This window comes from Suricata suricatta, chromosome 5 (genome assembly GCF_006229205.1).
Source record: "Suricata suricatta isolate VVHF042 chromosome 5, meerkat_22Aug2017_6uvM2_HiC, whole genome shotgun sequence".
NCBI lineage: Eukaryota > Metazoa > Chordata > Mammalia > Carnivora > Herpestidae > Suricata > Suricata suricatta.
The window spans coordinates 13,302,301-13,319,426 of NC_043704.1; the positions used below are offsets into that span (position 1 = coordinate 13,302,301).

Below are 17,126 nucleotides of genomic sequence, written 5' to 3' on the forward strand. Positions count from 1 at the left end.
GAAAATACCGCGAGAGGTTTTGAGGATGGAAATCAAGAGCTTTGGCCAGATGAGCCTGAGGCATCTAAGCAGAGATGATGAATTTGAGAGTTGGTGATATCAGTCTAAAGGTAAGGGGGAAAGAGTGGGGCTGGAGGTGTAAGTGCCGGCCTTTTCCAAGAGTGTACAGACAGTCTTGAAAGCCATAAGACTACCAGCGGATGGAATATAGAAAAAAGAGAATGGAGGGCCGAGCCCTGGAGCAGCCCAGCACTGAAAGGTCTGGGGAGCTGGGAGAAAGTGGCAAGGGACCGACCGATGCGCAGGAGGAGAGCTGGGAGGGAGGAAGCTGGGCCTGGAGATCCAGAAGAGGGCTGGGGACTCATCACCAGTGTACGTGATGAGAGTGGGTTTGTGTAGTGGTGAGGGATGGAATTGAACGTACAAGGCCGCAGACTGAGGGGCAGGCAGACAAGTGCAGAGAGGGATACAGATCATTCTTGGGAGTTGTTTTTCATTTTTAATATTTATTTTTGAGAGAGAGAGAGTAAGCAGGGGAGGGGCAGGGAGATAAAGATCCTGAGCAGGTTCTGGGCCATCAGTGCAGAGTCAGATGCAGGACTCGAACCCACGAACCATGAGATCAAGACTTGAGTTGAAGTCGGACTGCTTAAACAACTGAGCCACCCATATGTCTCTTGGGAGTTTTGATACAGGGCCATGGTTCACACACCTTTTGGTCTTGGGATCCCTTCAGACTCAAAGAAATTGATGGTCTGAAAGAGCTTTTATTTATATGGACTATGTCTTTCAATATTTAGTATATTAAACATTAAAACTGATAAAATTTTTAAATGAATTAATTAAAAGATAATAATGATCAGTGCATTGCACTGTAACACATATTTGTTATTAAAAAAAAAGCATTATATTCCCAAACAAACATCACAAGGAGAGTGGAACTGTGTCACACTTTGTCCCCATTTTGCTAATGTCTGGCTTCATGAACGAGACAGACATATCTCATACTTGCTCCTGCGTCCAGTCAGCCCCCTTCTCCCACATCAGCCTCTAGAAAACTCCAGTTTTCAAGATAGAATGAAAATAAAAAAGGGCAGATAAGCCTTAGAATTATGAAAACATGTGGACTTAAACCTCGAGGGTGTCATGCTAAGCGAAATAAGTCAGGCGGAGAAGGACAGATACCATATGTTTGCACTCATAGGTCTAACAGGAGAACAGGAGAAACCTAACGGGGGACCATGGGGAGGGGAAGAGGGAAAGAGAGCTAGGGAGAGAGAGGGACACAAATCATGAGAGACTACTAAATACTGAAAGCAAACCGAGGGCTGAAGAGGGGGAAGGGGGTGATGGTCATGGAGGAGGGCACTTGTGGGGAGAAGCACTGGGTGTTATATGGAAACCAATTTGACAATAAACTATTATAAAAAAATTTTTTTAATGTTTATTTAGTTTTGAGAGAAAGAGCATGCACACGCGAGCCAGGGGGGGAGGGGCAGAGAGAGAGAGAATCTCAAGCTCGCTCCAGGCTCCTAGAGCACGCAGCCTGACGCAGGGCTTGAACCCACAAACTGTGACATCATGACGTGAGCTGAAGTCAGACATCTAACTGAGCCACCCAGACGCCCCACTTCTTCTTTTTTGTTTTTAAATGACAGACTTCCCATCGTGCAAACGAGCAGGCTTAGGAAGTGAGCTGCTGCGGTGACATTTAATGAAGAATGTGCCATAATTCAGGTGGCAACTTCTTACCTTTTTCAAATGGGGTGAACGCGTCAACATTATGCCATGGAGAAGTGTCGTTTCCTTTTTCTGCTCTTATACGCAATTTAACTTCTTCATAAATATTTAGCTTGAGTGAAGAAAAGTTGCATTTGGTACTAGTAATAGATTGACACCCAGGCAATTTTAACCAAGTATCGTTTCTGGGTCTTTAAAATAAAAAAGCAAATGACTGAGTAAGCAAATGTATAACTACAAAAGAGTATCACACACAGTTTCCGTTTACTGACATGATAAAGCTAATCTAAGTAATTATTTCTTCTATTTGACATCCTGTTAACATTTTACCCTGCAACTATGCACTCTTTTTCAGTACAAATATACCAAGTTATTATCTATAAAGTGGAATAATTCTGAAAGTTAATTTTTCTGAGAGAGAAAGAGAGAGAGCGAGCGCCAAGCACAAGAGAGAACCCCAAGCAGGCCCCATGCTCGGTGGGGAGCGCAGTGTGAGGCTCAATCCCACACTGGTGGGATCATGACCTGAACTGAATCAAGAACTGGATGCTTAACTGAGTCACCCAGGCGCGCCGTGACACAGTTAATTTTTTACTACAGTTCTGTAATTTTGTGATGGTTTGCATTAGGATTTCACAAAAGCAGAGAAAGAAAGAACATTTAAGGTAAAAGTGGACTTTGTGTCGTGTCGGCTTTGCTAAGAATAGTTATGTGACTTCTGGTCAACTACTTTGCGTTTCTGGATCTTTCCCTTATTGAAAATTTCGTAACTGGATTTGATGATTCCCTTCTAAACATGTCCTACGAATAGATTTACCAGACCCAACAAAGACTTCGGAATCAGCATGGTTAGGTCACTCCCTCTGCCCTCATCAAAACCAAACCATCCCTTTGGCTCAGCAGCAATTCTATTACGTGACTAGAAACAAAAGAACTTAAAATGTTAACATAAATTAACCAGTTCTTTGAAGTGGATTTAGTCCATTAAAAAGTAGAACTGATCAATATTAGATTCGTCAGAAAACATGAAGAAATCAAGTTGGCAAGAGTGCCTAAGAGGGAAAAGACGTGTTTCCACATGCCACTTTGACCCACTGAGGAGGCTGACGGGAAGGCAAAGAAAACTTGTCAGGTTTCGAAATGTTTGCCTATGTGAAGCCCTGTCTACCTTAAACCAGGCAGAGGAACTCTCCGGTGAGAAGGCATTTTGTCAAGACTGATTCATGGTCCAGCACAAGGTGCTCTTCGGAGGGGAAGGGCACGAGGAGGGAGGGAGGACACTGTAGACTTCAGTTTAGAAACACTTTAAGGGGTACTTGGGTGCTCAGGGGGTTGCGCAGTTGACTCCTGGTTTCAGCTCAGGTCATGATCCCAGGGTCATGGGATCGAGCCCTGTGTCAGGCTCCAAGCTCAGCTCATTTGAGTACGCTCTCTCTCTCTCTCTCTCTCTCAAATAAATAAATAGAAATAAAAATACTTTACGACAACAGACCGCAGGGGTGATCTATCCACATAAGTTCTGTGAGGACTCCAATACAAGTCTATCTCATTTTTCAAAAAAGAACCATTTAAATAATTTACCAAAAATATACACTGGCATATGGAAAGCTTCATTCCTGGCCAGTGTCCCTTTTTACTTTACTTATCTGAACTGTGAGGTTAGAGCTGGCATTTAATGATACCATTCCTGAGAAACTTCTCCACATCAGGACTTATTTTTTTATTTTTAGAGAGAAAGAGTAGGGGTGGGGCAGAGAGAGAGAGAAAATCCTAAGCAGGCTCCACACTCGGAATGGAGCCCAATGCAGGGCCAGATCCCACAGCCCTGGGATCATGACCTGAGGCGAAATCAAGTTGGATGCCCAACTAACTGATCTAGCCAGGTGGCCTCAGAATCTATTTTTAAAAATATAATCTTAATATAAACAGAAAACCTTATAAATTTTTTATGTTTTGGGTTTTTTTTTTTTTTTAATATTTGAGGAAGACAGAGACAGAGCGTGAGCAGGGGAGGGGCAGAGAGAGAGGGAGACACAGAATCTGAAGCAGGCTCCAGGCTCTGAGCTGTCAGCACAAAGCCCGATGTGGGGCTTGAACCCACGAGCAGGGAGATTGTGACCTGAGCTGAAGTCAGACGCTTAACCGACTGGGCCACCCGGGTGCCCCCAGCCGTATAAAACTTTTAAAACCAAGTCTTGACATGGTTCTAATCCAGCTCACTCTTTACCTCTTTCCTGTTCCAGGAGATACGGTTACATACTCAATTCCAAGCTTTTGTATATAAGGGAGCTAATATAACAGTAGCTGCTTTAATGTTACTTAAAAAACAAAAACAAGAAACAAACGAACAAAAAAACCTCACCCAAACTCAAATTTATCATAAAAGTATTTAGATGAGAACAGAATACAATTTGAAAATGATTATGTAACCAATATAAAACTCATTTCATAAAATCAGTGTCATAGTACAAGTACATGCCATCTTTGTCTCTCCCTTTCACGGGTGCTATTCTAAGTGTCCAGAAGAGGATCTGGCATAGAAGGCACCCGATGTTTACCGAATGAGAGAATCAACACTAAACGCTACATAAAGCATAATAGACTGTAGATATTGGTCGCAAACACTGATGTGTTAGCATGTGTTCTGCAGATGCTGGAATCCTACCAGCTTACTTATGCGTCTGTGTATCGTTTATCACCAGGGCACGTGTCCTATGTTCCGAGAAAACACTAAATTAAAAAGTACTTGTTTGCTGCTGCTATTAAACTACACTTCCATTGGTCACTTATCTATGCCACTGTTTTGAGCATCTCCCAAACAACTGTTCTATATACTTTTTGTTAAAGTTTTTAAATTTTTTTTTTTTTTTTTGAGAAAGAGAGACACACATAATGAGCAGGGGAGGGTCAGAGAGAAAGGGACACACAGAATCTGAAGACAGGCTCTGAGCTAGCTGTCAGCACAGAGCCCGACTCGGGGCTCGAACCCACGAACCGCGATATCATGACCTGGCGCCCCTGTTCTATATACTTCTAACAACCTTCAGAGTTAGACACCTTATTACAGGGTGGCCCATCTCAGTGTGCCTGGGGTCGTCCTGGTTATAGTTTGTCATTCTCGCTTAACTAAAACTAATTGCCCTTTTTAACTCCCAAAAGTATCTTGGTTTGGATGATAAATCATACATGGTCATTTTAGTTTTTATTATCACGACTTAACAGACAAGAAAACTGTGGCAGAATTGGTAGCACGGGACGGCTTTAAATCCAAGCAGTCCGGCCCGAGTTCACCCTACACTACACTATTGCCGCACTGTCACCTTGACCTTGTAGTCTGGCATATTTTTACAAGGCAATTATTTCTAAAGCTCATAGAACAGGGTAGAATGAGAACACAGTGGAATAATGCATTCGATGCTAAAGTCAGAATGAAAGAAAGAAAAGACAGATTATTATGGGTTGGAGGATAAGCAACAGGACAAGGGAAGGAGCAGCAGACAAGAACGCTGTCTGTGACTCTTCTTTATTAAAAGGGTAACATTAGTTAAGAGTATCTGAAACGACCTTTGTTATACCTGAAACAGTTGTTTCATGAGAAAACTCTCAACTAAAGCAAAGAACAAAATGGACAAAAAAAGTTCAAGTTAAAGAAAGTCTCTAGAGATAAAAATTCCTAAATAATTAATTCCGAGAAAAACCACCTATGGATGTATGAAAGTTCATGTGTGTACACATGCACATGCACACACATGCTAAGTACTAAAGCTGTGGGACTGGATTAGTCTCACGGTTCTCTTAACAATGAACTGGAGGGGGCGCCTGGGTGGCTCAGCCGGTTAAGCCTCAGACTTCAGCTTGGGTCACGATCTCATGGTTCGTGAGTTCGAGCCCTGCGTCAGGCTCTCTACTGTCTTCACAGAAGCCCACTTCCAATCCTCTGCCCCCTCTCTCTGCTCATTCTCTCTCTCTCCCAAAATAAATAAACTTAAAATGAACAAACAAAACTCTAAAGAACAATCAACAGGAAAACGAGAGTGCCGGGGGCTGTGGTGGAAGAGGGAGCATCCTGGTTGGAGGTCCTGCACCCTCTTCTTCACCACCCAGTTACCAGCCGCTCTTTCTCAGACAGGGAGCGCCCTGGACAGTTTGCACCCAGGCACCCAAAGCAAAGTTCTGTGCTTCCTGAGCTGTGTTCCTTCTGCAATCCTTTCTTCTGCAAATCCCCACCTGCCCAATCATCTTGGCGGCTCTTAAGTAGAAAGTTAGCACCAGGGAGGAGGCAGAAGCCCCTGAAACAGGGTCTGGTGGAAATGCCAGGTCCTGTATCTAAAACGGAAACACCGTGTATAATGGAGACACTAAAGCCTGACCATCTGAGTACCGGTGGCCTATTCCAAGACGACGGGTGGACCTTTTCAGGCACTCTCTCATATTCTCAAGACATGTTCTAGCTCCGACCCTAATTTACACACAAAGAAGGTGGAGCATCTAGAAGAGAGAAGTGTGGTCTACGGAAGCTGTCTGCATCCTCATCCCCCAAACCTCTTTGGCTGCAACCCCCAAAGATGACTTTGTAGAAGCGAAGGTATAAATATTACACAGACATAAAATTTCTGTCAAAGATGGAAAAGCCAATGGTTTCCCAACTCTGAGAAGTAAATGACAGCATTACAATTGTTTCAGATTATTCAATGGTTCTCGCAAACCAATCAGGAGAGTCACGTACACTTGATAATCTGCTGAAAAAGTCACGTTGCCGACAGCCAGATCGCTCCTGTTCCAACTCAGGGTGAAGGTGTCATCAATGATGTGGACCTCTACATTTTGAGGAGATTTTAGATTTATTCCCCCTATAAATAAAGGCAACAAGAAAGAAGACAGTTACATATACACTGTGGATATTCTTTAAAATGTGAGCCTTCCTTTCATAACACTGATTAAAGAAGGAATGCATTCAAATATAACGAAGCATATACAAAAATCTAAAAAAAAAAAAAAGCTAATGATTGCTCTCAGCCCTGGGGCAACTACTAATTATATCTCTGCAGTTGAGATAGTTTGAAAAAGGCTGAGACTTTTTAATCTACAAAAAGGAAGCCTTGTATGGCAAATATAGCTCAGTAAAGCTGGAGAAAATAAGGAAAAAGCAGCATTGTTTTTTAATTGAAAAACGTCTCTTTACCCCCAAAATATGAAATGCTAATTCAAAGGGATACAAGCACCCCTACGCTGACTGCAGCTTTATCTACAGTAGCCAAGTTATGGGCACAGCCCAAGTGTCCGTCAGTAGATAAATGGAAAAAGAAGACGTGGGTGTCTGTACTTGGTATTATTCAGATGTAAGAGAATGAAATCTTGCCATTTGCAACAACATGGAGAGAGCCAGAGAATATAATGTCAGGCGAAGTAGGTCAGTCAGAGAAAGACAAACACCACTCGATCTCATTAATATGTGCAATTTAAAGGAAAAAAGAAGCAAAGGGAAAACGAGACAAACCACAAAACAGACTCTTAACTGCAGGGAACGAACTAACGGTTACCAGAGGGGAGGCAGGTAGAGGATGGCTGAACGGGGTGATGGGGGTTACGGAGTGCCCCCTTATGATGACAAAAATAAATACATGAAAATTTTTAAAAAAGACCTTGGGGCACCTGGGTGGCTCAGTCGGTTGAGCGTCTGACTTTGGCTCAGGTCATGGTCTCGGGGTTTGTGAGTTCAAGCCACACACTGGGCTCACTGCTGTCAGCACAGAGCCTGCTTCGGATCCTCAGTCCCTCTCTCTCTGCCCCTCCCCTACTTGTGCTCTCTCAAAAATAAACAAACATTAAAAAAAAAAAAGATCTTCCACCAGCAAAAAGATTACAACTTGCTGAAATCTCAGATAATGGTTGGCAATTTTTAGCACTAAAAGTATTCTTTAATTAAGGTTTAAAAAAAAGGAAAAAATAGTCTGCATAAAAATTTTCTTTGATCTTAGAAGTGACGAAAAGATACGGGGTTTCCACTGTATACAGCCTCAGTTTGGTTTCACATTCTGTGTTCACGCTTCATATATTCTGATAGAGAATGAGACAGGTGTGATTCAGAGTGAACAGCTATTCACAGAAACCAAATAGTCACATAACAAAAATCGAGAGACAGAGATATGAATATTCATGATGTCAGCCAAGCCCTACAGGGACTTCCAAAGGCGTTCCTAACAAGCCTGAACCCTCCTGTTTATTTTTAAGGACTTCCATGTAGAGATCTACTTTATTTCTTATAGTTCTAAGACAAATCTTGCCTCCGTTGCATGTCCTGTCTTGATTTTCTCTTTTGGCCCCTCCAACCTGAATTTTTCTGCCTCTCTGACTACCCACCTACTCCAAGATCCACCTCACGGGGGCTCAACTACTGCAGCCCATGCTAATCTTGCTTTCTTTACCTACTGTAGCAGGAATCCATTTGCTCAGTTTCATACTAGATACTCCACACAGCACCTGACTTCTAGCAGGACCGCAAACCTTGCTGAATGAGGATGTTTCGAAAAAAACAAACAAACCAAAAAACAAAACTCAATTGCTTCTTTTGGTTAAACACATCCTCTGCCATCAGATTACAAATTCCTTAAGGGCAGGGTCTGCTTTTCTCAGACTACTCAGCCTAGATAGAGCTGGGTTCATAGGAATTTCTTCAGCCTCAGGAAGGACTGATCTTTCATAACGACAAGCTGCAATTTTTTAAAGACTGCCTTTTAAATGTATTCCTAGAGTATTTCTAGCCTTTACTTCTGCCTCAGGGCAAGCATTTATCTCCTTGCAGACTTTCTACCATAGGAGTCTATGTAGAACTTTCTTTATTCGGGCTGCTTCCTATTTTCCAGCTAGAGATATTATGGGATGCAGTCAAAAGGGGAGGCATCTGAGAAAACATCTTCTGAAAAAAATTTTTTTTCATTTGGACAGCTCCTCATTGAGGATCCCCTCCCTCAATTTTCTTTCTTACATTCATTTTCTCTGCGACTTTAGATGGAGACTACTTTTCCTTATTGCACTCCTCTAAACTTTATTCCCATCCCTTTGGTTGGAATTTTATAGATTCTGTGTAGCCAAAGGACAGTGATTAGGTTTATAGGAATCAACAAAAGATCTGAAGGGATTTGTAGTCTCCAGTTTAGACCAGTCTAATCCAGCAATTCTGGGCCTTAGGACATAGATGGGGTCGAGTCAGGGGTTTCCTCTGGGATGCAGTTCTTCTACAGTTAAAGGAAGGAGACTCAGCACTTAGGGGCATCTTGGCATGTGGGAGACCACCAAATAACTGATAAACGAAGAGGGACTTGGAAATAATTATTAAATAGCATTTTTGATTTCACAGATTTTGTCCTATGACTGTCAGCAATATCCTTTTGATAACAGTCTATTTCACCTTCATATTGTGTAAGATCTATAAATGGGTACTTAATCCCAAACTTTCACTTACACAATTGGTTGCTTCCAACTTTTCACATGCCTACTGACAATCAGAAATGATTTACTATCTTTTTAAGTCCGACAAATCCAAACACATACACTACCCAATATAAATTTTCTCCCATATTTTGGATAATTTTCTTAGGCTAGGGTCCAGAATTGCACTTACTAGACTTAAAAAGTATGAGGATTTTTATGAGTTTGAAAGAAAGCACCATTAGGATCTCAAGTTAGGGTCAATATTTCACTTAATTTCAAACATTTTACTATCCCTTTTGGGAAAAACAAGTACGTTAGTTAATTGAAAGATAACTCGGCTCTTAACAATATTGGTGGATAATCAAGAATTTAAATTGTTTAACCTTTAGGAAAACAAACTAATCTTAAACCCAGGGCTCTGAGGCCAGATTCCCAGAGTTGAATTTCCTATTCAGCCACTGGCTAGCTGTATGGCCTTAGGCAAGCTATTCACTGTCACAGTTTGCTCATCTGTAAAATGAGTGCGTAACTTTCCACTGAACACTAAATGAGTTTATACCTTAAAAACGGGCAGAGTAGAGCCCGACACACGGTTAAGAGTACCATAAATGCTAGCTGTGTATAAAGTTTATTTTAGCAGCTCTCTTCTAATCTAGATTAAAATAAAGATCTTAATGTACACCCTCTTGGAATGTTATCTTTACATGAAAATTCTGGGGACATTCTTTTTATATTAAAGCACAACGAGCTGAATACAAAAGTTTTAAGACCCAAAGGATTCAAAAAATTACCCTGGGTTATACCAGGATCATAGAACCCATAAACTATATATACTATATTCGTGTAAGAGTCTGAGAAATAGGATACCAATGTATCACATCTGGGTACGGTTTTCTAAGCAGTTAGGTATTCTGAACTAACTATGCTACACCTTCTTTCCCTTTGGTTCGGAACCTCTCCTCACTACACAAAGTCAATCATATAATAGTTGCCATTCCCCCGACGCATCTCAGTTTAAGTATTAATAAAGGCAGCAAACTAGCCTGGGTGGTCCCAGCCTCTGTGTCTTGGCTGCGTATTTTTCTTTTATTATCACTTTTTATTAGACCATTCGAATCCTGAGGGCAGAGAAATTCTTGCAATCATTATCCTCGTCCTATGTGGGGCTGAATAACTGTTTATTGAACTAAGACACTGATTCAAAACAGCAGCACAGCTCGCGGCTAAAGCCTTGGTTATCATATAAGGGTCTAGCCGAGCTGCCGGATTTTTCGAAGAGACTCGGAGGCGACAGGAAGGCTCTCGCACACCCAGCACGGCGGGGGTGGAAGCCTGGGGAGGGGTGGCGGGGAGGTCGTCCCCTGCCGGGGGACGGGTACGCTGGCCCCAAGAAAGCAGCGTGGAAGGATTCTCGAATACTATTTCCTCTTGATTTTCGATTTGAGCGCTGTGCCCACGGACGACCAGAGGTCTCCCAGACCGACTCGGCCTCCCAGGGCCGAGGCTTCCAACGCCCCTACCGCCCAGCCTCCTGCCCCGCCCCAGACCCCTCGTCTCTCACCTACGGCTGCGGGCAAAGTCCACGGCGCCCCAGCAACCAGCACCAGGGTCGTTGCGCCCAGGAGGGAGAACATTCTCCTCTGGCGCCGCCGGCCGGGCCAGTCACATCCTCGATCTCCTCGGGCAGAACCCTACAATGCAAAACTATCCCCTGAGCAAAGGCAGCCTCTCGCCCCGCCCCTCGCCCCGCCCACCGCGCTCTCATCTCTGGTGCCCGCAGAGCCCGTCCCCCCCACCGCGCGCTCGCCCCGCCCATTCACACTTGCCCCGCCCTCCACGCACGCGCCGCCCGTTTACTCCGGCGCGCTGCTGGACGCCGGCGGGGAGGGCTGTGAACGTCACATTCGCTGCTGGAACGGCCGTGGGTACCCCGTTGCCCTCCTGACTCCTCCTATTTCCCGTCAGTGACCGCCCAAGGCTGTCGCCCTCACGTTCCGGAAAGACCACGCCCAACTGGAGGCCTTGACCCTAACTAGAATGCGGCGCGCTTGCCCTGGCCTTAGGGCCCAGGAGTTACCCAGCCTCTGTCCTCCAATTGCTGGGGGAGGCCTTGGAAACGTGGTGTCGGGGCGATTTGGGGGTTCAGGAAGGCGGGAATGAGGAAGCTGCTGAGCGGGTCAGGCCGCTTCTGTGCCGAGCGCTGTGAACGAAGGGCAAGAGTGTCCGTACTTAAACCAAGATGCCTCCAGCACTAGTTTCGGGTGCGACCTGGCCGAGGGGGGCTAGAGACCCTTGGATAGAGTCCTGACGGCCTCCCAGGCTTCAGGACAACGGTCTCTAAGCATTTTTGACCGCTTTCCCTTAGCTGTAAACACTATGGGTCCACCATTCAAATGGTTATTTAAATGCTTTAATAATAGATTATGTACATTATTCAAATGAAGGCTAAACGAAAAATATAAAGGACACGAAATAAGCAGAGCTAGCTGTTAATTATAACTAAACAATATTATCAATTATGTGATAAAATGAATATTTGTAGAGAACAATGCACTTGGATTCTGCCTTAGAAACAACTTTGAAATATAATTTACATACCACGAAATTCAGCCGTTTTAAGTGAAAAATGATTTTTAGTAAATCTAACCTGTTGTTAAGCCTCGTTTTTGGTTTTAAACCAGAAGCTTATTACTTTGTGATTCAGGAAAGTTTTAGATTTGATTCTGAGTTTGTCAGTTCTGTTTTTTGTTTTGTTTTAGATGCTTGTTTATTATTTTTGAGAGAGAGGAGGGGCAGAGACAGAGGAAGATCCAGAATCGGAAGCAGGCTCCAGGCTCTGAGCTGTCAGCACAGAGCCCGACAGAGCTCAGACTCACAGCCTGAGATCAGGACCAGAGCTGAAGTCAGTGGTTAACTGACTCCCGCGCCCCAGTTGGTTCTTTGTTTTAAGGATGTCCTGGATGGAAAAATACCCCACAAGAGTATGTGGGGCCAAAGGGAAAAAGGAAATTGCTAGTTGGCAGTTACAAAATCTTATTTTAAAAGACTTTCCAATGACTTTTCGACTTAAGGTATTTATTAAAACTTCTGTTTCCTGTTGTACAAAAGCTGCTCTTACAAACTGGTTGGAATAGGTTGCACTTTTATGTTTAAAACAATGGGCCCAAAACATTGAGTGAACTGAAACAGTCCATCTGAAATATTTTAAACGATGTTGGCAGTTCCCCCCTTCTCCACTTTTTTTTAAGCGGGGGGGGGGGGCACAGAGGGAGAGAGGAGAGAATCTTAAGCAGGCTTCTGTGACCCTGGGATCAAGACCTGAGCAGAAATCAAGAGTCAGAGGCTCAACAAGCTAAAACCACCCAGATGCCCTCCCCCCACTTTTTAAAATGGGAAGCTAGAGTTTTTTTACAGATGCACACAGCATTTTTGGTGACAAATCACATCCATAAGGAAATATGCCAAATGTATTTTAAAATGTGAGGGTTACTCAGTGTGAAGTCCCCTGTTAGGCCAGGTTTGAGATTCTCGGTCTCCCTCTCTCTCTCTGTCCCTCCCTCCCTTCACACTGTCTCTCAAAATAAATACACATTAAAAAATTACTGCAAGAGTTATATATAGTGTGTATATATATGTGTGTGTATATATATACGTTCTTTTGATTTTCATTTGCTCATAATAAAAGCAGTTTTAAAGGACTTAATGGTTCATCTTTTTTAAAATTGTTTTTACTGTTTTTATTTATTTTTGAGAGAAAGAGTCACAGAGCAAGCGGGGGAGGGGCAGAGAGAGGGAGACACAGAATCTGAAACAGTCTCCAGGCTCTGAGCTGTCAGCACAGAGCCTGATGCGGATCTCACCACCAACTGTGAGATCATGACCTGAGCTGAAGTCAGATGCTCAACCGACTGAGCCACCCAGGCACCGCAATGGTTCATCTTTTCAATATTGGTACAGAACATGCTAGTGTCACCCAGTTGCCAGAGAGAAGGTCAGTAAATATCTTGTAAAAAAAAATACATAATTCATCTTTTAAGTTGACAGCACTTGTATGGTACAAAAGATTTCCAGCATCTTTCCCCATCTTAATACAATATATTGTAAGTAATATTCTAAGTGTTTCCACTTACTTGCTGTAATGGTTTGTCTATGGGTGAAACATGAATTGGTTTCCCTTATGCTGCCGGTTCTGTAACCTTAACCCAGACCTTGCCCTCCACCCACTTTATTCAAGTCAAAATGATTCGTCAGAGGATATGCTGGGAGTTTTTCCATAAAATGTGTTTTTTTTAAACTTTTAATTGTGAAATAATTTAAAATTTACAAAAACAGTCACAAAAGTAATAAGAGAATTGCTCCCTACCCTTTGCTCGGATTCACTAAATTGTTAATATTTTGCCGCGTTTATATTCTCTCTCTCCAATTCAAATGGAATATTTCCCTGAACTTCTTTAAGCTTTCTTGGGTCTGTCACCTGCCCTTGGTCATTCACAACACTGTCCCCGCTTTTTAATACAGGCCAATTATTTTATAGAATGCTACTCACTTTGGGCTTGTCCGATGCTTGTAATGATTAGATTTAGAGCTAATTCCTGGCTGGAATACTGCATAAATTGGGTGGGGTTCTCAGACTTCCATCCCCTCTGAAGGCACGCTGTGTTCCTTAGCCTCTCATTGGTAATGCTAATTTTAATGAGATGGTCTAGGTGTTATCCAATATCTCTACTGTATAGTTACTATTTTTCCCCTTGCAGCTAACCTGCGGAGAGACACTCTGAAATCTTGCAAATACCCTGCTCTTCATCAAACTTTTACATCTAAAATTAGCATCCATTAATCATCAGTCTGCCTGCACCAGACTAATCTGGTGGTTGTGAAATGATAATTTTCCACACGTGCTTCTCCAAATATAAGTATTGGTTGACATATTGTAAGAAAGGGCGTGTTCTTCTTTCCATTTATTATTGGTGTGGACTCCTAGATTCTTGTTGTATTCAATTGGCTATAGTTTATGACTAATGCAAATTTTTTTAATGAACAGATTTTATTTTTTAGAGTACATTTACAACTAGATGGAACAGAAGTCAGATGCTCAACGGACTGAGCCACCCAGGTGCCCCTAAAGTTTAACTTTTGTTTCTTAAAATCTTCAGCCACATTTTCTGGACACTTTCTAATAGCATTTGCTGGCAAAGGGCTAGGCATCATAATGGCAAGCAGGGTAAATATTTCCCTATGAGACGCAGCTTTTTGGTTTTTGTCTGTTGCATGAAAACATAGAAGGTAGCTCCTAAACACTGTCACCTGTTATGAAATTTTGCAAAGACTTGGAGTAACTAAGTAACAGATGATTTAAACACACTCTTGAAACACTTGCAGAGGTTTGCTTTTTCTGGCCTTCCTAAGGTGATGGTTTCACACTGTCAATTAGCCAATATAATTTAGTGCAAGATGAATGGTTAAGAACAATTAGCTTAAAGACATTTTTCCAACAGTCTTTGTGATAATTTTTTTTTTTTTTACTAACTCCTGATCAGGGTGTCGTTGTTTTTACAACATAATGTGGCTCATTATGTTGTAAAAAAAGGAAAAGAAAAAAGTTCATACCAGCAAAGGAAAGGGAAGTTCTGAAGTTATTCACAGTGTTAATAGTAATATCTTTAATTCTCAGTTTATTTGCAGGAATCCATTCCTGAACATTAGGTAGTTAAAACTAGGTAGTTAAAGCTAGCAAATGTAATCTATACACACACTTAATCAGGCCAACTAAACAGCTAGACATAGTCACAAACTTCAAAGGAGAACAGGGCTGGAGCACCTCGGTGGCTCAGCTGGTTAAGTCTCTGACTCTTGGTTTCAGCTCAGGTCCATGATCTCGTGGTGCATGAGCCCCAGCCCTGTGTCAGGCTCTGCACTGACAGCATGGAGCCTCCTTGGGATTCTGTGTCTCCCTCTCTCTGCCCCTTCCCCACTTGCTCTCTTTCTCTCTCAAAATAAATAAATAAGCTTAAAAAAACAAGTGGATGGGGGGAAAGCATCACTGCACATTTCCACTTCGTGATACTCCTAGTCTGCTTTCAGGTATGTCACACATCACTGAAGGTGACTTCTGATCTTCTGACGTTTGGTCCAGGTGATGGTATGAGTGCTAGACCACATATCAAATAGTAGTAAAGCTTAATTTGTTTCTTATTTAACAGGGCAAATAGAATTTCATCAGTCCCCGGTAGGCCCTTTATTCCAACAGAAACCCCAGAATGAGTGTACCCCAGTTTAGAAATGATTGCTCTAGAACCTTCTAGAAGAATGCATTACTTTAGGCAGAGAGGTTGGTAGAGGAACCTAGCTGAGCAGTGACTAGCTGAGCAACAGCATAGCAAACTTCCAGAGCATCCAAATACTAGCTCCAGGATGGGCAGGGAGGAATCAGCAGCCCTGTTCCGGAATCTTCAGAATTGCCTTTCTCTTGAATGCTTTATCATCCTATCCCAGCAGGCAGACAATTACATACAAAAAATAACAATTAAACAAACAGTAGGGACACTCAACTGGTTTGATGGTGAGGGGTATAGCTTTAAGCAGGTGACCTGGGGTAAGAAGTATGTAAGTGGAGACTGAGTGTATACGTAGGAGACAGTGAGAAAAAGAAGAGGGAAGTGTTCCAAGCAAAGGGATCGCCATATTTGAAGGCTTGTGTTCAGTGTGGCTTGAGGTAAGGGTGCTGCCTGCATACTCTGCCCACATGGAGAAAAAGATACCTGTTTGTATGTGAGACCATAGAGGGCATCCCTGCCCTTCCCAGCTGGTGACTAAGTATCCCTGAAACAGAACACTGGAACTGGGCGCCTGGGTGGCTCAGTTGGCTGAGCGTCTGACTTTGGCTCAGGTCATGATCTCACAGTTCATGGGTTTGAGCCCCACATCAGGCTCTGCGCCGATAGCTCAGGGCCTGGAGCCTGCTTTGAGTTCTGTGTCTCCCTCTCTCTCTGCCCCTCTCTGTCTTTCAAAACATAATCAAAGAAAAAATTTTTTAAAGACGAAAAAAAAGGAACGCCGGAACTATTGGTTAAGAGTACGAGTTCTGAGGTTCCCCTGACCTGGGTTAGTATCCCCGCTCCAACACTCTGGAACCTTGTGCAAGTTATTTCCTCTTGTTTTCTTACAGGGACTGTAAGACAGTGTATGTCCCAGTGCTGCCATGAGGATTCAGTTACTTAATGCATGTAGAGTTTCGTCCAGTATCTGGCACATGGTGTTCAATAAATATTACTGTCTCCCCCCCCACCCCCCTGACCATTGTGATTATTGTTTTTTCTACTTCCAAAAGGCTCAGGGGAAAACTCTAGTTCTGCCAGAGAAAACTAGAAGGATACCACGGCCCCAGTGATCAAAGCTTCGCTCCTCAACCTCAACTGGGTTGAAATTTAAAACCTCCTGTGCTCGCTGTAAATCTTTGCCCCACCAGTTCTCATGCTCGATGGACCAGACTGCAGCTTCCCACCACCGAAATCTCAAGCTCACTTGGATCCGCAGCCCTTCCTTCCTTTCCTTCTGTGGTTGGGAACACATTCTTCCTTCAATCAAGCAATAATCGGTCCGTCTGGTTCTGTAAGCAGCTCCTTACTCTGTATGGCTTTCCGTTGATTATCTTTCCCTTCCACCATGACTTCATCATCTCTTTGGTTCCTTCTCATCAACAATGAAACATTCTCAAGTCAAAAAGGCATAGCCTTTAGTCCCTCCAGAAGCTGCCTGCCATTCATAGCTACATTCATTCATACCTATCTGTATTTTCTCACTTCCCGTGTATTCCTCAGCCCACCGAGTCTGGCTTTCTGTCCCCACCATTGTGCTTAGTCTGCTCTCACCAAGACCACCAACTAATTTCTCGTATTAAAATCCATTAGATTAAACATAACCACCCCCACCACCATAAAAAGAAGAGGAAAAAAAAA

At 43.0% G+C, this 17,126-nt stretch overlaps 1 protein-coding gene across 1 annotated transcript in view; it reads right to left on the reverse strand.

Moving 5' to 3' along the window:
* IFNAR1 (interferon alpha and beta receptor subunit 1) overlaps nucleotides 1–10,892 on the reverse strand; it is a 23,973-nt gene extending 13,081 nt beyond the window's left edge. Inside the window, exons 1-3 of the mRNA XM_029939038.1 lie at nucleotides 10,733–10,892; nucleotides 6,467–6,590; nucleotides 1,753–1,931 (exon numbers count right to left, since the gene is read on the reverse strand). Coding sequence (XP_029794898.1) covers nucleotides 1,753–1,931; nucleotides 6,467–6,590; nucleotides 10,733–10,805 — 376 coding nt within the window. The 5' untranslated portion in view covers nucleotides 10,806–10,892. The remainder of the gene's footprint in view (nucleotides 1–1,752; nucleotides 1,932–6,466; nucleotides 6,591–10,732) is intronic.
* Between the last annotated feature and the right edge of the window lie 6,234 nt (nucleotides 10,893–17,126).